The sequence below is a fragment of the Sminthopsis crassicaudata genome, chromosome 4, assembly GCF_048593235.1.
Source record: "Sminthopsis crassicaudata isolate SCR6 chromosome 4, ASM4859323v1, whole genome shotgun sequence".
Classification (NCBI taxonomy): Eukaryota; Metazoa; Chordata; class Mammalia; order Dasyuromorphia; family Dasyuridae; genus Sminthopsis; species Sminthopsis crassicaudata.
Window position 1 is genome coordinate 148,473,312 of NC_133620.1, and position 25,084 is coordinate 148,498,395.

At 39.3% G+C, this 25,084-nt stretch overlaps 2 protein-coding genes across 8 annotated transcripts in view; one reads left to right on the forward strand and one right to left on the reverse strand.

The window, feature by feature from the left end:
* Positions 1-2,003: 2,003 nt before the first annotated feature.
* EPM2A (EPM2A glucan phosphatase, laforin) overlaps positions 2,004-25,084 on the forward strand; it is a 190,504-nt gene continuing 167,423 nt past the window's right edge. For 2 of the 3 annotated variants that reach the window (XM_074309614.1, XM_074309615.1), the window contains exon 1: positions 19,761-22,132. In XM_074309614.1, the coding sequence (XP_074165715.1) occupies positions 21,445-22,132 (688 nt within the window). In that variant the 5' untranslated portion in view covers positions 19,761-21,444. Of the gene's footprint in view, positions 2,392-19,760; positions 22,133-25,084 lie in introns of those variants that run through there. The other variant, XM_074309616.1, reaches the window with a different exon arrangement.
* Positions 17,893-21,818, reverse strand: LOC141565885 (cyclin-Q-like). 5 transcript variants are annotated; one of them, XM_074309618.1, is made up of 3 exons: positions 21,682-21,818; positions 19,953-20,459; positions 17,893-19,547 (listed from the first exon to the last, which is right to left on the reverse strand). In XM_074309618.1, exon 3 carries the CDS (start codon positions 19,517-19,519, stop codon positions 18,770-18,772), a length of 750 nt encoding a protein of 249 aa, XP_074165719.1. In that variant the 5' UTR covers positions 19,520-19,547; positions 19,953-20,459; positions 21,682-21,818; the 3' UTR covers positions 17,893-18,769. The 5 variants fall into 5 exon arrangements, with proteins under 5 accessions (XP_074165719.1, XP_074165720.1, XP_074165718.1 ...); XM_074309619.1 differs by adding an exon at positions 20,994-21,112 and having other exon boundaries at positions 17,893-20,237; XM_074309617.1 differs by adding an exon at positions 20,994-21,112 and having other exon boundaries at positions 17,893-20,459.

The window sequence follows — 25,084 nt, forward strand, 5'->3', positions numbered from 1 at the left end:
GATAATTTTTATCTATCTACACATTGTAGAATGTCAACTCTTTGAGAGCAAAAATATGTTTTTTGGTTGTTTTTATCTTTGAATTGCCAGTGTATAGTAAAATGCCTTGCAAATGGCACATATTTAACAAATGTTCATTGAATTAAATCTCATTATACTAAGCAACAGAGATAGATTAAATTCAATAGGAGGTCAATGTGATAAGCACTAGGCAAAGGAATCTGTTTTATTTAAAATACAGTGAGAAACTCCTGAGGAGTTTTAGTCAGGGAAGTTTCCATACAGCTGACAAAATAGGCCTAAGACTAACTATTTCACTCTCCTGCTCATGAATCTTCAGTGGCTTGGCATTTAAAGCTCTTCAAAATTTAGCTCCAATCTACCTTTTAATCAATCAACAGTCATTTATTAAGTGCCCCCTATTTGCCAAGGACTGTTCAAGGTACTAGGAATACAAAGATTAATGTGACAGCACTATCAGTCAGTCAATAAGCATTTATTAAGAATTTACTATGTACCAAACATTGTATTAAGTACTTGGGATGCAAAGAAAATAAAAAAAAAAAATTAAGATGCTTCCTACAAAAATCTCAAATTCTAAAGGGGGAAGACTATATAAATAACTTTGAAAATAAATGCAGATAAGTAAAAAGAACTATTAGAAGACATTTGGAACTAGAGAACTAGAAAAGGCCTCTTGAAAAAGACACAATATAAACTTAACTTTAAAGGAAGCCAAAAAAAAAAAAAATCTAAGAAATAGAGGTGAATGCAGGAGAGCATTCTACGTAGGAGGAATAGTCAAAGCAATGCCGGAGATAGGATAGGTCATTGTAGCAGGGACATAAAATTCATGACAGTGAAGAAAATATAAGAATATTGGAAAGGTAAAAAAAGAACCAAATTGTGACAAGCTTTAAATGCTGGAATAGTTTACATGTGACCCTGGAGGCAGTTGAGAATCACTGGTGCTCCTTGGGGATGGAGATGATGAAGGGTAGCACAGTCAGCTCTACACTGTAGGAAAATCACCTTAGTAGCTGTGTGAAATATGGACCGCAGCGGGCAAGAGATTTCCACTAATGTTTTGAACAGTTAAACCATTGCAGGAGTCCAGACAAGATAATGAGGCCTTAACTAGAGTCTTAGCTGTATGAGTAGAAAAAAGCAACATAAATGAGAGACTCTGTTTAGGCAGACACTACAAAATTTGGCAATAGATTGGATATGTGTGAGAGGGAAGAGAAGAGAGAGGATACAGCATCCCCTAGGTTGTAAGCCTGGGTGACTGGAGGATGTTAGTACTTTCAACAACAAAGTGAAATTCAAAAGGAGATGGTTTGGGGGAAAGATAATGAGTTCTGTTTTGGATGTGCTAAGTTTGAAATGCTTATAAGAAATCAAATGTAAGCTATCTAGTAGGCAGTTTGAGATCAGGAGAGAAAGATAGAGTAGTTAATAAATCATTGGAAAAGGCAGTTTCAGTTGAATGATGAAATTGGAAGCTAGATCCTAGGGAGCTTAGGAGCAAATGAGAGAGAAAGTGAGGATACCCAGTGTTGATGACTTTCTCAAGGTGTTGAGACAGAGTAGGATAGGAGTTGGAAATGGTAAGAATTTTTTAAGGATGAGGAGACAAGAGGTGGCATCTTTAATAAAGTCTTGAGTCTAAAGTCAGGAAGATCTGAATTCAAATCTAGTCTCAAATATTTATTAGCTATGTAACTTAAATCACTTAATCTGTTTGCCTTAGTTTCCTAAACAGTAAAATGGGAATAATATTAGCACCTTCCTCCTAGGATTGTTGTAAAGATCAAATGAGATATATTTTTAAAGTGTTTAATGTTGTAGTTGGCACATGGTAAGCATTATACTAAAAGTTATTAGTATTGTTATTTGTTAGGTTCTTACTAAGTGCTAATGAGACAATGAGATGATAGGTTCTTACTAAGTGCTAAATCGGTACTTAACAATTCTCTAGTTCCGGCCTTTAGGGGAATTTTACCCCTGTGAACTCCTGGGGAGGAGCTTACATGTTTAGGAGGAGCAAGTTCATTGGTTGAAGTATTTTTTCCCAGAAGCCCCTGAGTTATTCCACGTCCATTCTCTGGGAGGATAATAGAAGACACCATTGAGCAAGGAGAGAGTGTCTTGTCTGGGCCAGAGTTAGGGCAGCTCTCTGGAGGAAAGAGTCTCTACTCTAAGTCAGAGTTGGTGGTCTGGAGATTGAGTTGAGACAGCAGATCTCCTCCCAGAGAGCAATGGGCAGTCTCTGGAGACGATTATCAGAAGGAAAATCTCTAATAGCCTTAAAAAAAAAAAATTAACCAACCTCCTCTTGTCTCGCTTGAATGAATCCAGAGGAACTAAACGCATGTAGCATAATTTAAGGTAAGAAACCCAATCCAGATGTGATTGTTATTTTACAACTGATTTTAAATTCACAAATAACTATGCCCTTTGATTTTCTTTGAGTTGTGAAATAAAGTACTTTTGCTGCATAAGTAATATTTTCATTGTTTGCTTACATTGGACATTTATATGGAAAAGAGTTTCTGTGGGTGGTTTTTGTATTTCTACAGTTGGCTACAAATTCACAGCATGTTTTTGGATATATTTATTTCTTTGCTGGAGGATTGTGTCTATAGATGACATCAGCTTTACAAATAAAAGGGACTACAGAGAGGCTTTAATTCAACCTACTTATTCTTCAGAGGAGCAGTAAGAAACTGAGGCCCATAAAAGCAGAAGGAGAAAGCCTGAAGTCACCCAGGAGTGTGAATGGCAGACCTGGGAATATGAACCCAAGACTTCCTATTCCATAAATAATGGGCAACACTGCCTCTTCTAAGAAGTTTCGCTGATCTAGTAACAGTTTCTGGGCAGCTGGATGGTGCAATGGATAGAGTGCTGGGCTGTATGATTCTGGGCAAATCACTTCCCCATGTTTGCTTCAGTTTCCTTATCTTTAAAATGAGCTAGAGAAGGAAATGGCAAACTCCTTCAAAAATCTCCAAATGGGGTCACAAAGACACAACAACTGAACAAACAATTGACAGAGATGATGATTTAAGAGCTAAGGCTTGCAAGGAAGACACTACTTTACAGATGCATGTGAAATATGACATTAGAGAGCATCAAAGGAACCAAAAAGGCCACACAGCTGAAGACCAGAAGATGACCACAGACAGCAGCTCAGCAAAGATTAGCCCCTCTGAAGATGTTCCCAAAGGCATCTAACAGCACAAAGGTCATAAAAAAGGCACCTGCTCACTCAGTGACATCACCATAGTACTCAATCATGAGTTATACAGACATGCACGTGCTCTAGTTATGCATGTTCCTTATACTTATATCCTTCCACACATATTCTCTAATTATACGTGTTCCTGGACTGTTTCTTTTCCCTGAGGTTACATAATAATCTAAGGCAATGGAAGTTAGGAGAAGGGGAATCCGTTTTTGTCTTTTATTTTACTATGCTAATTAAAAATCCTGTGCTTTGAATCGACATGTCTTCAGATTGTTAAAATACACACACACGTAATGGAAGTTCATGAGTTACAATTATGAATGGATACTGACCCATATCTACAGCAGACCTTAAACCAAAGGGAGCTGTCAGGGTGGTTCATGTTTTAGGGTACCCCTGGGGCATTGCATAGATAATGCAATAAATACAATTAACGCTCATCTTCATAATATTTTTCTTGCAAACCAATTTTCCCTCTACTGTAGCTGCTTGAATATTCTCACAGGGCCCCTGGCAAAAATTCATTACTATTAGGCACCCAAATAGTTATAAAGCATGTAAAAAGATAAGCAATTCTGTATAGAAGTAGGAAGATTTTCAGCTAGGGTCCCAAGAATCCCCCTAAAGGAGACATATTTTCAAATGTTTCATTGTGATAAAGTCCCTGTTTTGGTCATTTTTTTTAACTAGCCTTTATTTTTTATGAAAAAGAATTACTTTCATGCCTTGTGAACTGAATTATTCAAAACATTGGCTAATAGTGAATTGCTTACTTTATACATACTCAACTTTAATCCATAAATAAATACTTCATTGTACAGTATTAAGACTGTACTACCAAAGACTCTTGAACCTTGTCTTATATTTTTATTACTTCATTCTCCTTATAGTTTTAAAATTTTAAAAGTCATTCCTCTGCCAGTTTTTCTTCATTTGCTAAACATTTATTTTAACTATATTTCAAATGCAGCTAAATTAATAAGAAAATGCTCTTACTTATTATCTACAAGCCTCCATGATATCTGATTGGCATTCATTCTTATGAAACAGAATTTTTCACAGATGCCAAGAATCACTGTTAAGCCAAGTATATTTTCTCATTTATCCTTCCCCTGAATTCAGTAGTTCAATTACTGTGCGAATTCATAGCCTTTGTCAGATGCACAGTCAATTCACTCATTTTTTTGGGGGGGGGCAGGGGGGAGTTGAAATGACTTGACATTTTCTTCAAATATAATGAATAAACATTCAATTCATCACAGTCAATTGAATCAGTTGATTCATTTGGCCATTACAATGGACAAATGTAAGAAATAAACTGTTATTAAATCTGTTGTTTTCCTTTATGTACACCACAGAGCCTTGTAAGCAACTTGAGGACAGAGATTGTTTTTCATCATTTATAGCCAAGATTCGGTGCACTTCCATTCACATGGTAGGGGCTTAATAAATGCTTGTTTAGTTAGATTGGATTGAATTAAAGATTTGATAGTCTAAAATCACAGTCTTTACCCTATACCTTTAAGTACCAAAACCCAGGCCCCAATAAGGATGAAGTGAGCAATATTTATTTTTAGTAACATCTCATACTTCTGTAACACAGAAAGTTTCCTGCACAATAACTCAGAGTTTAGCACAGTGCCTGGAACATAGTAGGTGATTAATAAATACTTTTTGATTTGATGTTGACAATCTTGTGAAATAATTATCTAAGCCCTTGTTCTATTCATTGCACACCATAGCTGACTAGATAGTCATGCTGAAGTCCCTTCTAGCTCTAACATTCTGTGATTCTATGACCTGCAAATATAACCATAGGAGCCAGATTCTCTTTTCTTTACCCCATTAGTCTTATGTCACTGGCTTATCGGTTCATCTGTCTTACTTTGTAATTCATCAATGTGTGTGTATATAAGCCGCTAACTTCATTTCCTAATACAGGAAATTGAATTGGAAGACTATGAATGAATTGTTGTGAAACAGCATTTCAGGAAGTTCTTGTGAGGTCTGAGTTATAAAGAAGATTCCTGCATTAGGAACAAAATTGGACTGAATGACCTCAGGGATCCTTTACAAGAGTCTAAGATTGGCCCATCTCCAGTTCTCCTGATCTATATCTGGACACTGGACCAGATGGCTCCAGAGGAGAGAGTAAAGCTGGTGACTTTGCACAGATCTCCCTCACTTAAATCCAATTCACTTGCATGGCATGGTATCACCTCCCTAATGTCATGGTCCTCTTCCAGAACAAAGGAAAAACAAGTCTCTGTGAGTAGAACTGACTCACTGAGGATCCAACTGAACTGATCAGTTTGGCAACACAACTTTGTTTTCTTCCTTCCTTCCTTCCCCTCCTTCCCTTCTCCTTTCTTCCCGTCCTCCCCTCCTTCCCTCCTCCTCTCCTCCCCTCTTCCCCTCCTTCCCTCCTTCCCTCCCTCCCTCTCTTTCTACAAAAGATAACATACTCTTACCTATGGGGCATGCTCTGTCCAAAAGAATATAAAATGTATATTTTTTAATTTCTGAAAGCTTCCAAGATACTTTAGGGTTTAAGGGCTAAATTTCTTTCTTAAGGCCTTATACCTAAATCATTTTTGCTCTCATTGATTGGCCAACAATAGGTCCCAGGCCAAGCCCCAGTTAGTCATAGTTTGAGAAAAAAATAGCTCTAATAATACCTACAGTATAATAATATTTACAGCACTTTCCTATTGGAGTAGTGGTGAATTGAAGCTCCAGTGAAATCCTGTATGGAAAAGTCTTTCAAACACTTCAGCACTATTTAAATAACAGTCTTTTTGTCCTTAGGGAATCCAACTCAGTATAATTTCCATGCTTTTTTCATTGCAAACAAGGTGTCCAAATAAGAAAACCTTCAGGTTAAATAAAGCTAATTAATTTTGCCCTTGCTAGTGAGTGTCACTATTGTAATAAGAGAAAGATGTGGAAGTAATGTGGGTCACTAAACTACCCCTCTCCATCAGATATCAGAAATCTGGGCTAAGACTGCTAGCCTAACAAAACCATTGATGAAAGCAAGGTAACAGGGTGTTTAAAGAAAATACTTAAGCAAAACAGCAAAAAATCACAACCTGTGGAAATTCTATTTAATCAACTATCCAGAGAAGTCTTTAAAGCATAAAAAATAAATTGTTTTGTTGTTTCAGCCATGATTCTTCATGACCCCATTTGTTTTACTTAACAAAGATACTGGAGTGGCTTGCCATATCCTTCTCCAGCTCATTTTACAGATGAGGAAATTGAGGCAAAAAGGATTAAATGATTGGCCTGAGTCACATGATTAGATAAACCAATTGTTAAAATTTCAATATGAATATTTCTTGGAATTCAAAAAATGCTATAAATTAGGGCTTAATTTATTATTTTATAGATTCATTTAAGTAATGAAGAAAATGTGTGTAATGCCAATTAAACTTAAAATGTGTCATGGGTACATTTTTTAAAATTAAAGTGTGTCATGGGTACATTTTCCTGGAGAGAGACAATTGTTAAACATTTACCACCATATCATTGGAGAGAGGATATTAGCAGTGGTGAAATGTAGAAAGGTTTTATGCAGAAGGGTGCTTGAGCTGCATCTGCTGGAAGGAGAGGGTGTCTATGAGCCAGAAGTAAGGAGGGAGACATGGAAAATTCCCTGTGCAAAAGCATGGAAACAGGAGATGTCATATTGTGTGAGGAATGCAGAAAAAAATCAGTTTGGTTGGCTCACACAGTCCAAGAAGGGAAAATCATTCCTGTTGAGGTTGGAAAGGTAGATAAAGGCCAGCATGTGTAGGACTTTAAAAGCTAAACAAAGCTTATGTTTTATACTAGAGGAAAAAGAAGCCATCAGAGTTGGTTGAGTAAGTGATTCACATGGTGAGAAGGAAACTTAAGTAAAAGTATTTTTGCAGTGGTGATCAGGATGAACTTGAGTGGTTAGAAACTTGAAGCAAAAAGACCAATTAGATGGCTGTTATCAAAAACCTTAGTGAAAGATGATAAGGGCCCCAAATTGAACTGGTAGCTGTGTATATGGAAAGGGATTGGATTTTTTTTTTTTAGCCAAATCTCCTCCACATTCTCATCCCTTCTTTCTTTCTTCAATTGCTCACTAAAAACTGGCTTTCTCTTTCTTTTTTTTTTCGTTTTCTTTTTCTGCTGGAACTCTATCTTTCCAGAAATCAGCAGGAGTCAGGATCACTAAACGACTGACTTTATTCTAGATCTTTACCGTCACCTCCAACGCCAGGTCACGAGTGCAAGTGAGCGTGAGTTCCACCACCCAAGTTTCTCTTACTCCTCCCACACAAGTCACTTCCCTCTCTTTGTCTCACCAATCAAGTCAGCACAGAACAGCTGGGGAGGGTCAACCTTAAACAAGTTAATAGGGAACTGTCCAATTGGCAATTAGTCTCACGTGCTTCATCATCCAAGTGCATTGCTCAGTTCTAGCCCTTTACATCTCCCGCTTTCTTTTGTTTTAGACCACAGGAGGTCGCGCCATCCCTGACTTTTCAGGGAGATGAGAACCCCAAAAAGGAGGTGATCACGCCCCCCCTGACTTCTCAGGAGGGGAGATGAAAGCACTAAAAAGGAGATAATCACGCCCTCCCTGACATCTCAGGAAGGGAGATGAGAAGCACCAAAGAGAAGTGGGGATTTGCTAGCGGGTTTCTGGATTGAAGGGCCTTATTAGAGACAAGTATGCACAAACCCATCAACATGGGAGGTATTACACAAGCACATAGCAATGACACAGAGGCTATTAGTGGTGACTCTCCCCACAGTCAGTGCAGACTCGATGTGGTGTAACAAACAGGAATTGTACATGCAAGTAGTGATATAACAAACAATATAAATCAACATGGTATTGTAAGAGATTTCCAGAAGTCCTAGAAGGAGGGTATGTAGACACCAGACACACATACCCCTTCTTCAGCAACCAAGAGATAGTCCAAAACCAATCTATTGTCCATTGCCTCACATGTTAGGGAATCCAATGATCCCCACAAGCTTTTGAAGTCCCATATCAGTCTTTTTATATGTTAGGGAATCCAATGATTCCCACAAGTTTTTGAAGTCCCACATCAGTCTTTTTATATGTTAGGGAATCCAATGATCCCCACAAGTTTTTGAAGTCCCACATCAGTCTTTTTATATGTTAGGGAATCCAATGATCCCCACAAGATTTTGAAGTCCAGCAACAGTCTTATGATGTCTCAGAGAATCCAATGATTCCTGAGAACTTTCAGTCCTACAATAGTCTTATGATGTCTCAGAGAATCCAATGATTCCTGAGGATTTCAGTCCTACAATAGTCTTATCATGTCTCAGAGAATCCAATGATTCCTGAGACTTTCAAGTCCTACAATAGTCTTATGATGTCTCAGAGAATCCAATGATTCCTGAGGATTTCAGTCCTACAATAGTCTTATGATGTCTCAGAGAATCCAATGATTCCTGAGACTTTCAAGTCCTACAATAGTCTTATGATGTCTCAGAGAATCCAATGATTCCTGAGGATTTTCAAGTCCAACAGTTTTTGATGTCCATGGGTCAAACGCCATAACTGCCAGGTTCTTTCAGTGGTGGGCACAGTCAGCAATGGAACCACCCGATGTTTCTTGGGCCTTCTCCTTTGTTTCAAGGGTCTGCTCTGTCTCTCTCTGATGGACAAGGCGAATACGGCTCGTTGGCACCCATCTGATTCCTTCTCCATCTGTAGAGATACAAGCAAACCCTCTCCCCCAAGCAGTTAACCTATCTGGTCCCTTCCATTCACCACTTTCTGGGTCTCTCCACATCACTTGGCGATTATCTAAAGACAGTGGAGCCGCTCGCACTGGACACTGCCCTTCTGGTGGGTTATAAAACCTGTCTGCCGGAGCCAGTGCATCTTTGTCAAAAATTAAAAAATTAATGGTATAGAGAACTAAATTTAGAAGTTCTCTAGGGTTACCCGTGGCTCCCCCTTTCTTTTGTTTTTGGAGGAGTGTCTTAATATCTCTGTTTCTTCTCTCTACTATTGCCTGCCCTTGAGGATTAAAGGGTATGCCCGTGGTGTGTAAAATCTTATACTGTGCACAAAAGTGTGTAAAATGTTTAGAAGTATATGCAGGTCCATTGTCTGTTTTTATTGCTTGTGGCCCACCCATAATTGCAAATGCTTGTATAAGGAATTCAGTTACCACTCGGGCTGTCTCTTTTGCTGCTGGCATTGCAAATGTGAATCCTGAAAAGGTGTCTACCATGACATGGATAAAAGATAGATGACCAAAAGATTTATAATGGGTCATATCCATTTGCCAAATTTCATTAGATCTCAAACCACGAGGGTTCTTCCCTGGAGAGAATGTAGGAGCATGGAAAGGAAGGCAAGCTGTACAGGCTTTTACTATGCTCCTAGCTTCTTCTCTTGTTATTCCAAACTGCAAACGTAAAGCTCGGGCAGCCTGATGATATTTAGAATGAGACTCTTGTGCTTCTTGAAATAAAGGAGTACTGGCCAGCATGGTTAGAAGGCTATCTGCCTTTGAATTACCATCAAAAATAGGACCTGGAAGTCCACTATGGGAATGGACATGCAAAATATAAATCTTACCTGGATGCTTTCTCACTTGCTCTTGAAGCTCTTTAAAGAGCTGATATACATTGGAGGCTACAAATTTTATTTGGGCTGTGGCAATTCTTTGTACCACACCTACTGAATAGGCTGAATCAGATATTATATTTATGTCTCCCGGATAATAAGCAAGAGCTAGAATGATTGCATACAATTCATTCTGCTGAGTGGACTGAAAAGGAGTTCTGATTACTTTCTTTATAGTTAAGTCACAAGAATACACAGTGCAAATATTATGTTTGGATGCATCTGTAAAGATAGTTGGTCCTTTAAGAGGAACTTTAGAAACCTTTTCTTCAAGAATCCATTGCCAATTATGTAGCAGTCTGGTTATCTTTAATGGAGACCCGTGTGCAAAATTTGGAGCCATGGTTAATAAAATTTGCCACTCTGGGATGGTTTCGCAGCACACATTAACTTGTGCATTAGTATAAAAGGTATATATCTTGTCAGGTCTTGTCCCAGATAATTGTACTGCTCGTTTAATGGCCTTTAATAAAATTCTAGTCACAAGCACTGGGTAAGGAGTAAGGCTTTGTTCTGGTTGTGCTGGGAGGTTGACCCACTTTATCACATGGTCTTCCTGATGAAGGACTGCTGTGGGGGCCTCTTGTGTAGCAAAAACTGATATTTCCAAGGGTTTTTGAGTGACTCTTTCAACCACATTGGATAAAGCCAGTTCAACTTGTCTCAAAGCCTCTTGAGCTTCTTTTGAAGCTGGCGTGGTGAATTTAAAGCACTGTCTCCCCTTAAAATGTCATATAATGGTTGCAATTGACAGGTAGTCAAGCCTAGCACGGGACGCATCCATTGGATATCTCCTATCAATTTCTGGAAGTCATTTAAGGTGTTTAGCTTCTCTGTTCTTAAGGAGAGTTTTTGTACTGTAAGCACCTTAGGATATACTTCATATCCTAAATATTGAAAAGGAGCATGTCTTTGAATCTTTTCTGAAGCTATGTGCAATTTATAATTCCTTAGTGTTTCTATGGTTTTTTGTAGACATGCTTCTAACATTTGTTCCTCAGGTGCACATCCCAATATATCATCCATGTAATGTAATAACATTACTTTTGGAAATGCTTTTCTTACTGGACTAAGAGCAGCAGCAACATACATTTGACACATAGTAGGGCTGCTTTTCATTCCCTGTGGCAAAACTGTCCATTCATATCTTTTATAAGGCTCAGCTAAGTTAACGCTGGGCACTGAAAAAGCAAATCTTTTCATATCCTCCTTATCTAGAGGGATAGAATAGAAACAATCCTTAATGTCTATAACCCACAGAGGCCATTCTCTAGGCAACTGAGTAGGAGATGGAAGTCCAGGCTGAAGAGTTCCCATAGTTTCCATCTGTTCATTTACCTTTCTTAAATCAGTCAACATCCTCCATTTTCCACATTTCTTTTTTACAACAAATACTGGGGAATTCCAAGGACTTAGAGAAGGTTGTAAGTGTCCTTCATCAAGTTGTTCCTGTACTATGTCTAATAAGGCCTGAATTTTATCGCTACCTAAGGGCCACTGTTCTATCCACACTGGTGTATTAGTTTTCCATTGGATAAGAACAGGTGAAAGTGTTGGCAGGCCTTCAACAGCAGCCCTGCCTAAAAAACCGAAGTACTCATTTTTAACCCTAATTGTTGTAAAATGTCTCTTCCCCACAGATTGATGGGGATTTTTTCAACTATAAAAGGAGTAAAAACTCCTGTTTCACCTTCAAATACCCATCTTAAAGGGGTAGCACTAACTTCAGCTGCTATTGATCCTCCTACCCCAGACATGTAGGTGTCTGCCTTAGTCTTTGGCCAGTGACTGGGCCAGTTGGCACCTCTAATGACTGTGCGATCTGCACCTGTGTCCACCAGTCCTTCTAATGCTATGCCATTTATATAGATGGTGAGCATAGGTCGGTCAGCTGTCACAGCTGCTGTCCAGTATATTCCTGGGTTTTTCTGCTTGGAGTCCGAACATGGGTGACTGTCACCAGGTTGCTTATTAGGAGTCTGTATCAATAAACCTGATGCTACTACTTCCCCTGGTTGATAAGTCACACATTGTCTCCCTGTGTTAGTGACTGGGATATTACCTACACATTCCCCAGTTTCCCACATCAGTGTATGAATGAACACTGTCTTGTAAGTACTCTCAGGAGGTGAAATGGTCAAGCCTACTGTGCCTGGAGGCAAGGGATCCATAGGCTGGAGAGAAACAGATTTCACCTCTCCAGGGGGTATCTCAATTGTCCCAGCTGCATACAACTCTATCCTCCCTAATTGTAGTCCCTTTCTCCCATCATGTTGCTTCCTGGTTGACTGATTGTGTAATCCCTCTCTCCCCTCAGATGGCTTCCTGGCTGACTGGTCATGTCTGGGTATTGGACTTGGAGGCACTCTCTGGGTGTGGCATCGGCTGCCATCATGCCCCAAGTGTTTTTTGCCTGGGGCCCTGGAGCTGGGCCCCTCATCCTGTTTCCCTGAATCAGTCTACACTCTGAGGCCCAATGGAGTCCTCTGTTGCATTTTGGACATGGGGTTTTGGGTCTTGTTCTCCCAGCCTCTCTTCTCACTCTGTCTCTATGCCAACATTGAGCTTTCAGATGGCCTACTTTACTGCATTGAAAGCACTGGCGAGTTTCTCTGGAAGTCCCTTGCCAAAAGGGATCCTGTCTCCCCATGTTGGGATCTTGGGAAGTCTGCACCATAGCCTGGCTATAAAAGGTATTTGTGCCCATTGTGGCACAGCGTCTTATGATCTCCTCTAAAGGAGCATCCTTATGTAGTCCTAGTATAATCCTTCTACAAACCTCATTGGCATTGTCTCTAGCAAGTTGCCTCACCAAAGTGTCTGTTACCACCATAAGCCAAATTGTGTATTAACATCTTAACATAATCTGATGTAGCCCCAAAGACAGTGCAAGATTTTTTCAGGTTTTTAAGGACATCCATATTAAAAGGAGCATATCTTCTACTCTCTTGACCTGCAGAATTATGCTGTTGAATCACGGGAAAAATTTGAAGTTTGAAATCATTATCTACTTCTTTTCCATTTTCAATTGCTTCAATAAGCCCTCTTTCTAATCTAGTTACAGGAGTGGGCAGTTGTTGGAAGGGGGGGCTCTGTGTGGGAGGAGGGGGGGCGCTGATGATGTCACCGCCCCTCCCACTACTCCTCCTCCCTCAGTCCCTGAAGGTGGAGTGGATGTGGGCTGATCAATAATCTGCTCTCTAGGTGGGGTTGAAATTTCTTCTGGACAATCAGAGTCTACACACTCAGATTCCTCATTCAAATCCCCTTGCCCTCTGGCAATGTCCTGAGTTTGCCTATCTTCTATCTTTTGTTCCTCACACTTCCTTCTCAGTGCCTTTTTAGAACTCTTCCTTCTTCTAAACTCTTCTCAATAGCTTAAGTCTAATAGAATCAAGTTGTATAGATAAAATACCTCTGGGAAAATTTGACAATTCCCATTTTTTGAGTAAAATTCTTTCATTTCAAGTCCCACTAGCTTCCATTTATCTATACGTCGTTTTTCTTCATTTAAGAACCAAGGGGACGTGCGAATCAATGAGTGTAAGAGATTATTCATTTGTGGGATGGGAACAAGTAAACTTTTCTCATCAATTATCTTAATTATATCCTCTATAGCATAGCTAGATGAGGCAGGGGCTGGGGTTGGAGCAGGGTCAGCTGAGGCCCAGGATTTACCTAACATCTGCCCCATCTCAGTTACTAGAGATTGCTGATTTAGTCCTTAACAAGGTAAGTTCCTTATTTCTATTAGAATACTCACCTAATCTCCTGGTCACAGGAGGACTTCGGTGGAAGTAGAGTGCCAGCCACACGTTGGATGCCAAATGCTGGAACTCTTATCTTTCCAGAAATCAGCAGGAGTCAGGACCACTAAATGTCTTTATTCTAGATCTTTACTGTCACCTCCAACGCCAGGTCACGAGTGCAAGTGAGTGTGTGTTCCACCACCCAAGTTTCTCTTACTCCTCCCACACAAGTCACTTCCCTCTCTTTGTCTCACCAATCAAGTCAGCACAGAACAGCTGGGGAGGGTCAACCTTAAACAAGTTAATAGAGAACCGTCCAATTGGCAATTAGTCTCACGTGCTTCATCATCCAAGTGCATTGCTCAGTTCTAGCCCTTTACAGTAAAGCACTTAGCACACAAAGCAAGTATAAACATTAGCCATTTATATTTATCATTTATTTATTAGGTTAGAATGGTCCCACAGATGGTTTCAAATCATTCCTGCAGTCCCAAATTGCTCCCTGAGTTTTGTGTATGGCGTTGGAAATTTTCTCTGGAATGGATAAGTAGTGTGAGTTTGGAGATTCCTCCTATAGCTTTCTGCCCCAAGAGATTTCATGTACAAAGTCAGGATTCCTTTATCATTTTTTAAAATGTAATTTAGTTTAGTCAATAAGCATTTATTTCCTTTCCCACTTCAGTTAAAAGGAAAAAAAAACTTGCAACAAATAAACATAGTCAAAATAAATAATCATTATACAAAAATCTTTGTCTCATTCTGCAATTTGAATCTATCACTTCTGTCAAGTAGTGGATAGCAATAGTTCACTGGTATTCTGGACATCATGGCATTGATCAGTTCTTAAAATGATTTTTTTTTTTTTTTTTTTTACAATCTTGTTTTCTAAATTTTACTTCCCTTTGCAACAGTTTATTATGTCTTTCCAGGTTTAATTAAAACCACTCCTTTTATAATTTCTTATCATATAATAGTATTGCATTACATCAGCCATTCCCCAATTGATAGGCACCTCACTTATTTTAATTTTTTATCAATACCAAAAAAAAAGAAAGTGTATTTTTGTACAGATGAATCTTTTATGTTCTCTTTGATCTTTTTGGAAGTAAAGACCTAGTAGAGGTATTGCTGGGTTAAAGGATATTCTGGTGTAGTGACAAAGCTATGATTATTCCAGAGTCTAAGAAAATGAAAGTCCAGAGAGCTTAAATGTGCTTTATATGTCTATGAAATGAGAGGCTTGGATCAGATAACCTCCATGACTCTTTCCAGGTCTAAATCTTTTGACTCCCTGAATTTGCAGCACAGGAAAGATAGCAGCTTCAAATTTAAGAGTCTCCCAAGAATCATCTGAATAATCTGAAAGTGTCGGTTGCACAGCTCCAAAATGTTCAATTAAATATTCTCCTTCGGATTGAGATTAATGGAACTAAAGGCCTTCAAAATATAAAGCACATACTTTCAAATACTTAAGGAAAAACATTTTTTAAAAATCACTCCATAAAGAAAGCCTTAATTGTATATTACATCTGTTGTCCATTGTTGTTCAGTCATTTCAGTACAACTCTTTTATGATCCCATTTGGAGTTTTCTTGACAGACACCAGAATGATTTGCCATTTTCTTTTCCAGCTCATTTTACAAATGAGGAAACTGAGGAAATCAGGGTCACACAGCTAGTATTTGTGGTCAAATACTCAGGAAAATGAGTTTTTCTGATGTTAGGCATAGAAGTTTACTTTGCAACCTAGCTGCATCTGAATGTCTAAGTTGCAATATTTTTTCTACCTAAAAATTGGAAATAACTTACTACATATTTTAACTTTTAAGAATGTTATGAAGATTAAGAGAATTATGCTTATAGAGCATTTGAGCTTTTTGGGTGTAAGGTGCCATAAACATACAAAATAATATTACAAACAGAATTATATCAAATCAGCAAGGAGTGAAAGATTGAAGCAGAAAACAAATCACCAGAGAAGCAAGTAATATCTTTCCCTGTGGGAACACTGGAGAATTTCTATTTGAGTAGAAGTTTTCTTACACATTTAATTGGAATGCATTTCCCATTCTTCAAGAAATATCAAATTTAAGATGTAATCCAATACTGTAGTGGCAAAATTTCAATTAAAATTTATTTAGACCTTTGAAATAACAGAAAAAAACAAACAAACAACTTTTTGTTTACAACTGTATCAGCAGTGTTACTTTGCTTGCTGAGAAAATTCTCATAATTTTGTTTAACCAGTGTGGTTTCAAATCTAATATCAAATAGACTCCCTAAATAATGGCTTTTTCATAAATGATGTATCAAAATTCAAGTGGAATACAAAAGGTACAAAAGCATTTGTTTCTGGAATAGATAAATTCTTACTATTAGCTTTTAAAACTTGAATTTCTCTCATGTAATGATATTTATATAGCATTTACTACGTGCCAGGCACTGTGCTTGTTGTGGTTCAGTTATTTTAATTGTGTTTAACTCTGTATGACCCCATTTAGGGTTTTTTTGTTTTGTTTTGTTTTTTTTTTTTTTTTTTTTGGCAAAGATGCTAGAGTGGTTTACTATTTCCTTCTCTAGATCATTTTTACAGGTGAAGAAAATGAGGCAGTTACCCAGCATCACAAAGCTAATATTTGAGGTCAAATTTAAATTCAGAAAGCACTCTATCTACTGTGCCATCCAGGAAACTGAGGGCCATAGAGGTTGATCTGATTATGTCTCCAATACCTATCTGAGGCCAAATACAAGCTACACATATACATTGTGACATGATTATTGACTTAAAAACAAAACAAAAAAACCTCTTTAAAACCAGCAGCCACTTAAATCTAAATGTTGTTATTTCTAATGGTAAAATATTTTAGCAACAGGAGAAAATACATCAGATTCTTTTTCTGCTAAGAGTTATCAGCAAATAACAAATATGATGGTTTTTTCTCCCTTTATTCTACAATTTTTTTTGCTAGAATATAATTTTTATCATCACTTCAATGGTAAACTAGTTCTAAAACTTGTAGCTAAATTACATGACTAACAACAAAGCAGTTTTGAAAAATTTTTCCTGATCTAGAGATATCACTGTAGAAGCACTATTATTTTAAATGTGGCCTAAATTTTAACGTGATTTACAATGAGATCATCAGAAATGCTGTACATTTAAATATAAATCAAAAATCAAATGTCACATATCTTTTGTTTAGTTAATGTAGAGCTCACACATTCCTACTTAAAAAACAAAAAAACAAAAAATGCATTGAAATGCCAATTATTTTGAAAGTTCAGAAAAACTGCCTGTTCATTCTATGATTGAAGTGAATGGATTTTGATCCATAAGATGGAGAGGCCCAAATTAAAAAAAAAAAAAAAAAAAAGTGAGATGAGCTGTGTTAGAAAGTATGTTAAAAAGCACATTAATACCCAAATGAAATCAGAGCTCTGCAAGAATATGAAGAATTTTCTATTATAAATAGCAATTCTCTCCCCCCCATAAGTGATATAAGTTTTCTTAAAGACATTAGATGATCTTTTGTCTCAGAATGTGTATATTATACTCCTTTGCAATAATGATCTGCTAGTTTCTTTTCATCAAAGTATTGTTAGAATATTTGATTAGTGAATGCAATCTTAAAAGTCTGCCTTTTTTGTTGCTAAGGCAGCCCTGGTTTTTTTAGTCTTGCTTATCGTTCCTATGATTTCCCTTTATGCTCATCAACCAACAAACAAAGCATTTCTTGGAGGAGCTACATTTCAGATGAAATATGTCGGTTAGCTAGCAACTCCCTGAAAAGCCTGGAAACTTTATATATTGCCAAATTATTAGGTTTCTTTCAATTCAGCTTCATGATAACTTTGAATGTGTAAAGCCTAGTTTATCTTTTTGAATTTTTTTCCTGGATTGTTCATGCACATCTAATAACATGTCTTTTTTTTTTTTTTTAAGTACTATTACATCAAACTATATACTTTGCTTTTACTTTTTTGTTGAAGCTTTTTATTTTCAAAAGGATAATTTTTCAACATTGCAAAACCTTGTGTTTTAATCCCTCCCCTTCCTTGCACCCTCTCCTCTAGATGGCAAGTAATCCAATATATGTTAAACATGCTAAAAATAAGTAAATCCAATGTAGGCATACATCTAATAACATCTTTGTGTGTGTGTGTTGATGTTTACATGAGAGATTTGTGTTAAAGGTATGTCAAGTCATATAAAAAAACAGAAATCAAACACGAGATCAGAAACTAAGAAAAATTATTGTATTTAGGAAACCAACAAACAGACTTAACATATAAACAGCAAATTTGTTTTGGAAATGACATATTAAAATTTTAAGATGAGCTGTTTCTTTTGGCCAACTGTTGACTCTCAAAACTTCAATTCATGAACTCATCCATGAGGGCATGCCCTTTCAGAGTGATGAGAATAACTCATCCCTATAGCACTATTTGCCCATTAATAGTTCTCATTTGCCCCAGTGTTTACTAGAAAGCTTTGATTCTTCAGAGATCAAGGTGTTTCAAGATTATGAATATATGGGATTCCTGGAAGAACATTTGTGTTTAAAAGATAATCACATTTTATAACATTTCACGGAAAGGAAAATAACACAAAATGGGAAAATAAATTATGGCTAAATCACCTCCCCACACTCTCATATCCTTAGTATGATCCATAGAACATTAAAAGCTTTTAAATTATATACCCATTTTCACAGCTTTACAAAATATTTTTTATCTTTTATTATGTAAAACAAAATACTGTTCATTTATGTTGGAAAGTTAAGCTTATGTATGGCTTAAGAAGATATCCCAAAGGATATTTTGGTTTTTGTTTTAATGAAGAGATGTCTAAATAGAGTTTGCACCAAATTCAAATTTCCTAAGGTGCAAAAGGCAATTGAACACATTTTTTTTCATCATCCAAACATAACAAGCTCCCAAACCTGCTCAGGGGGAACATCTATTATTACCCATTCACTGCATCAGCACTTAAAAAAGTCAACAAAGCAACCCAAGTTTAGTTCTTCCCCCTTTGCAAATGGGGAGTTGCTCCCCTGTGATTTAGCAACTTTTTGTGATTGTGAGCCTTCTCCTTGGATGGCCCTAGGGCAATTAAGGGATTTCTGTGTCCAAGGTGTAAATCTGAATCAGGTCAGATACAATGTTATCAATGATTGGCTTGGTAAGGTCTTCACTGAAGACCTGCCACCAGGGTTTTTCTGCCTCTGAATCAGCAGGCACCTCCACTCCGTAGCACTGCAAGGCGAGATAGAGCACTGCTACTGCTATGTGCTGGGCTGGATACTGCAGGCACAATGCTCCATGATAGCTGTCCCGCAGCAAGGCCCAGGCTGCTAGGGAGACAGGAGTCCTCTCCCAGCTGTGTCGATTCATCCAGTTCTTTAAAGAAATTAGGTAGTGGAGCAGATATTTGTGGGGATGCTGGAAGGAGACTCGGAAATGCAAAACTCTCAACATAAGTAATTCACACTGTACGATGCTGTCCCTCAGTTCCCAGAACCACGAGTCTAACTCCAGAGGTTCACTTTTGGGATTTAAATACCTGTGGGAAACATTGATGATGTCTCTTGTCCTGAGATGTTGCTCTTCCACTTTACCGGCTAAGTAAATGGCTGACATGGCTATGAGGTAAGGGTCATATGCATCTAATTTGGTCTCACAGAAAAATTTATGGTAAATGGTACAGGCTGTGGCAATTGGAATGGATTGCATCCCTAGCTTGACACCAGCCTCCATGATGAACCGTGTCACTTTGAAGTGGACTTTGGCCTCGGAGGCCAAGTGCCCCTCTTTCTTTATTTCTTCACCCTCTGTATTGCTCTCACTGGGACGAGACTCCATGGTTAATATCCCCACTTCTGGTGTATCCCTTAAGGCAAAATAAAAATCCAATTCAAGTCACAAGAAGGACAAAACAAGATGAACTCCACACTAGCTATGATCTACACATGTATCATGAGAACATTAACACTGTGAACCTGTCAGTATTCACAAAAGATTTCTACAGCATACCATATATCTTTAGTCACCCAATTGCCAGAAGGTACATTCACTTAAAGAGGCTGTATTTAATGGGTTTTGTTTTTTTTTTTTTTTTGGACAATAAAGAAACCTCTTACTTCACACATTAGAACAATACCACTTAAGGGTTCCTTTTGAATGAGAAGTCTCTCATAAGTACATTAAGATAATACAATATTCCTTGATGAATGTAATCAGATAAACACCAGTTTAGTAAATCAAACAAAGCATAAAACATAAGAGGGATGCTTACCAAAGGTAGTTTTAACCTTATTGGGTGAATGTTTTGCTTAAACACACTTTATGCAGTTCTTCTGTTAATTTGGGTTAATCATTAGTATGAGGGTGGCTGGCACGAGATTGACCATCCCTTTTTATTAAGATTTAGTCAAACTTTATTGCTCAATGTTGGTCACTGCTGTATCCCTTGGGGGTGTGGTGATGTCAACATCATGGAAAATGTCAGAAACAGTCCTCTGATGTTCCTGTTCGTGGGTGATATTGTATTGATTATGTCAAGCTCCAGAACATCATGAACCTTCCATGCACGGGAAACAAAAGGAAGAAAAATGCCTACTGTTCAGAATGACCAAGCAATTGAAACCTCAAACAGTTATCATAGATGGACAAGTTAAGCTGAGACTCATTTAGATAGAAGGCAGACTGGAACTATTTATGAAACTGCAGGGCATTCATTTTGCATTTTCAGCATCAATAGTATCTATGGAATAAGTCCAGTTGAAACTGCTTCATGTTGTTTCTTAAATTAAAAAAAAAACAAAACAAAAGAGTATTAGTCTTAACCAAAAAGAAACAGGATCAAATTGTAAAGACATTGGTAATACATTAGCTCATCAAAATATGTCAATCAAAAACAAAAACCTGAAACATAACTACATTAAAAACAAACAGCCTACTACACCTATACAAACATCAGAATTGGTATTTTCTGCCCTTTTAACTATTAGTTTGGTTAAGAGGTTACACTTTTTTTCACTTTACTCCTGCCACCTTCCTCGCCATCCAGTGATACAGACTGACTTGATGTTCCTTTTGGGGAAAAAAACCTCCATCTTTCACTTTCACTGGCTGTTCCTCATCTCCACCTCTTGGCTTCCTTCACGTCTCAGCTAAATGCTGCTACTAGAGATATTACTACTAGTTTCTGTTAGAAACTTTTCTCTATTCCCCTTAACGCTAGTCCATTTCCCTCATTGTTTATCTTGAGTTGATCCTGCTTTGAGCTACTTTGTGCATAGCTGTTTGCAAGATCTCCACCAAGTAAGCTCCGTACCTAAACACAGATTCTGGAACATAGGCGCTGGATAAATATGCACTGACTGAGCGACTTTAGCATAGCACTAATGATAACCAACTTGCTGGCGGGTAAATGATCTTCAGTAGCATATTGTCCTAAGTAAAAAAATAAAATAAGGGGAAAACATATATATATTTTTACTATGCTCCACTTTTACTACCCAGTAGAAAGTTAACAATCAGATAATAGCATTTATAGCGACTACAGCATAAAACTCATCCAGACAAAAGCGTTCCTCAGTATTCGATGCAAGCTGGTTGGGAAGAAGCCCAAAGCCAGACAGCAGCATTTATAGCTATTATAGCCTGCAGTTAGAAAGCTCCCATCCAGATAATATTACAGCAAATAAACAGTACACCCGGCTAGAGCGCAATGCGCAGCCAGACTAGCATTTACAGCTAGGTAGCATGGTGTCTCTCCACAATAAATGGAGGACTCCCCACCCACCGCGAGAGGGAGCTACGCTTCTATTCCGAAAGGACGGACGAGAAAGGTCTCCCGCGTGGGAAGGGCAGGGGATGCCCCAATAATTATTCCACGTGGACCCGGTGGGGGGGGGAATCGTCTCGGTCCCGGCCTCTGGCGCTCCCTCTCCCTCCCTTCTCCGGCCCCGCCCCGCCCCCAGGAGCGCCAGGTGGTAACAGGATCCCCGGGTGACATTTACCAGGCTGCGAGCAGAGCCCGTACGGCTTTGGGCCGGGCTGTCCCCTGGGGGTTCCCGCGGCCTAGGAGAGGAGGAGCGGGAGAGCCGGGCGCCTCGGGCCCGGCAGCGATGCTCTTCCGCTTCGGGGTGGTAGTGCCTCCCGGCGTGGCCCAGGGCCGTCCGCAAGTGCTGCTGGTGGGCTCGCGGCCCGAGTTGGGGCACTGGGACCCTCAGAGGGCCGTGCCCATGAAGCGGGCGGGCGGCTGGGCCGGGCCCGACGGGGCGCGCGGGCTGCAGGAGCCGGGCCTGTGGCTCGCCGAGGTGGAGCTGGCCGGGGAGCCGCCGCCGGAAGCCCAGGAGCAGCAGCAACAGCAGCAGCAGCAGGCGCCCGAGGGGGCGGGGCTCGGCGTCTCCGACACTTTCTGGTACAAGTTCCTAAAGCGGGAGCCGGGAGGAGAGTTCTCCTGGGAAGGTACGGCCCCGCGGCCTCGGCCTCCACCCCCTCCTTTCTCCCCCAGGCAGGCGACCCTCCCCTCCCCTTCTCAGCTCGTGCCCCGCCCCCTGGAGTCCCTGCGTGGGATCCTCCCCCGCCTCGTGCTGCCCCGCCTCGTGCTGCCCCTGTGTGACCCTTGGCCTCGGAGCGCAGCCCCGTTTACTTTCAGCCCGCCCCAAAATGCTACCCACGTGATCTTGGGCGAGGCACTTTTTAAGCGCTGTGAAAATAGGCACCCTAGGACTTTCTCCCACGTACTACCCATGTCCCCGCCCGTTCAGAAAATAACAATAATAACAGTTAACCTATATAGGGGCTTACCGGATACCCTCGTCTCATTTAATCCTTACCCCAACCCTGGGAGGAAAATGCCGTTATTCTGTGTTATATAGAGGAGGAAGCTGTGGCCAACTTGCCTGGAATCAGATGGGCTGGATTTGAACTCGGGTCTTCCTGACTCCAGTTTCTGTTCCATACCCATTTTACAGATGATAAAAATGAGGCAGACATCCAGGCTCACAGAACTTGTCTGAAGTCTGATTTGAATAATAATGACAACAACAATGAACAAATATAACCCTTCCTAGGTGCTATATTTGATCCCTACAACAACTGTAGGAGGTAGGTGCTATTATCACCATTTCACAGATGAAAATGAGGCAAAAAGGGGTTATGACTTTTCCATCTTCAGCTATTAAATGTCTGATGTGGGATTTGAACTCGGGGCTGCCTAACACCAGGCCCTACCCTGCATCCACTGCGGCCTAGGTGTTTCTGGGCAGTGCATCCTTAGGATCCTCCTGTCAGCAAACACTTCAGCTCCATTCTGTGTCCTTGTTACAGCATGCATTTTATCCAGACAGCTCAGTGTCTTTGCATTTGCACAATAGCTAATGTGTCAGAGTTGGGGTCAAAGATACTCCTGAATTCTGGAGTTCGAACCTATCTTACTGGCTGTGTGACTGTGGGCAAGTCCCTTAACCCTGTTTGCTTCAGTTTCCCCATCTGTAAACTGGACTGAAGAAGGAAATGGCAAACCCTTCCAGTATCTCAAGAAAACCCAAATGGGGTCATGAAGCGTCAGACTGAACCAAAAGGATTGAACTACTGTTGGAGTGAATATCCTGGGCAAGTCCCTTAGCTTCTAAGTGCTAGACAGCTCTAAAATTAGGTTAAGAGTGCAGATTTGTAAGGCTGTTGCATTCCTTAGGACCCAAAACCACACGAAGCAAAAACAAACAAAAATTAGGACAAAGAATAATAAAAATTCCTCTCCCTCAGTTTACACTCTACTAGAACCTTCAGATATTTAGAGGTAATTAGAGTGGATGCAATATCCTAACCTTCTTCCCCCACTCCCTATGAAGTTAGACCAATTTTTCCTTAAAAGGTATTGAGACATTTTCCTAGATTTGTAGGCTCAGGACACTATCAGCCTCTTGAGGTCACATTTTCATTATCCTGGTTCGAAGCAGCCACAAGAAACTCCGGGGGTTCTCTGAAATATACCTGGTGGACCAGGGAGCTGTTCTTAGTTAGCTCTGTCAACTTGAGTAATTCTCAATGCTTATCATACTGGCTAAGTAAAGGTCTTACTTTCAGATGATCTACTGGTGTGTCATTTTGTTCTAGCTTTGAACTTCAAATTATTATAATTAAACTATCAAAATGTAACAATTAAATTATTGAAAGGAAATCTCATTGTGAGAAGTGGGCACCCTCATCGTTAGCTCTTTCCTTCTGGGGTTCCTCCCATTTACCCTCCACATAATCTTGTATGCATGTAGTCCTTTGCTAGTTGTCTCTCTAATTATTGAGCTCCTTGAGAATAGGGAAGATTTTGATTTGCTTTTTACTGTACTCCCAAGCTAAGCCTGGCGCTAAGCACATCATAAGTGCTTATTGAATGATTTAATAAAAGAGTGAAGAACTGATAATGTCATACTGCTTCAGGATTGTGAGGAGGGGCATTACTTGGAAAGTATATGTATACACATTGCCAGATCCAGTCATTTTATTGTATATTTTTGTTTTTCTTTGTCACAAGGGAAGATTTAATCTAGAAGGATTGAAGGCTTTGAGAAAAAGACAATCAAACATTTATTAAGTGCTAATTATGTGCTGGCCCTATGCTGAGTGCTAATAGAAAACATCGATAAAATATATTAAGGAGAAAAAAAGAAAGACGTCCAGTTACCTAAGAATTATCTATAGTCTCCAAGAAGAGAAAAAAGGACTTCTATCCAACCAGAAACTATGAAATTATCTTTGCAACATGTATTCTGTAAGCTCGAACTTACTTTCCCCTGGATTCTATATGTATTTGTGGGAGAGTGGGTATCAGATTTTTGGGGGGGTTATACCCCTGCTCAGTAATTTCCTTTTGTAAAGCTAATTAATGTTGATTGGTTAGCTGATAAATGAGAAATTTTAGATGGTTAATTGATACTGGGGCACTCCCAATGGGGCATGTAAGCCATAGCATTAGAAATCCCAGTTACCTTTAGAATCCAGAGAAGCAATCTGGGAGTTGGGAAAGTGAATTTAGAGAGGGTGATATATAGGCTTATAAAAGATATATAAAACATGTACTAGATTCTTGAAGGCAAAGGTGATAGCAGATGGTTGCTCACTAGGAAAGACTTTCTCTAAAAGGTGTTGCTTGGAGACTTGAAAAAGTCTAGGAATTCCTGGAGGCGAAGGTGAGGAAGAAGACAATCCACATATGGGGGCAGCTAGTGTACTAACAACAAAAGGAAGGATGAGTGAATTGTAAAGATCTTAGAGGAGAGGAATCTATAGAGAATGATGTGTAAGGAAACTGGAAAGATAGGCAGAGACCAGTTGTGAAGAATTTTAAATGTCAAACAGAGGGAACTCATAGACTTTTTTGAATAGGGTCACGGTCAGATCTATATTTTAGGATGGTGA

Coding starts and splice junctions, on each gene's coding strand:
- LOC141565885 (XM_074309618.1), bottom strand. CDS start 19,519: ATGGAGTCTCGTCCCAGTGAGAGCAATACAGAGGGTGAAGAAATAAAG.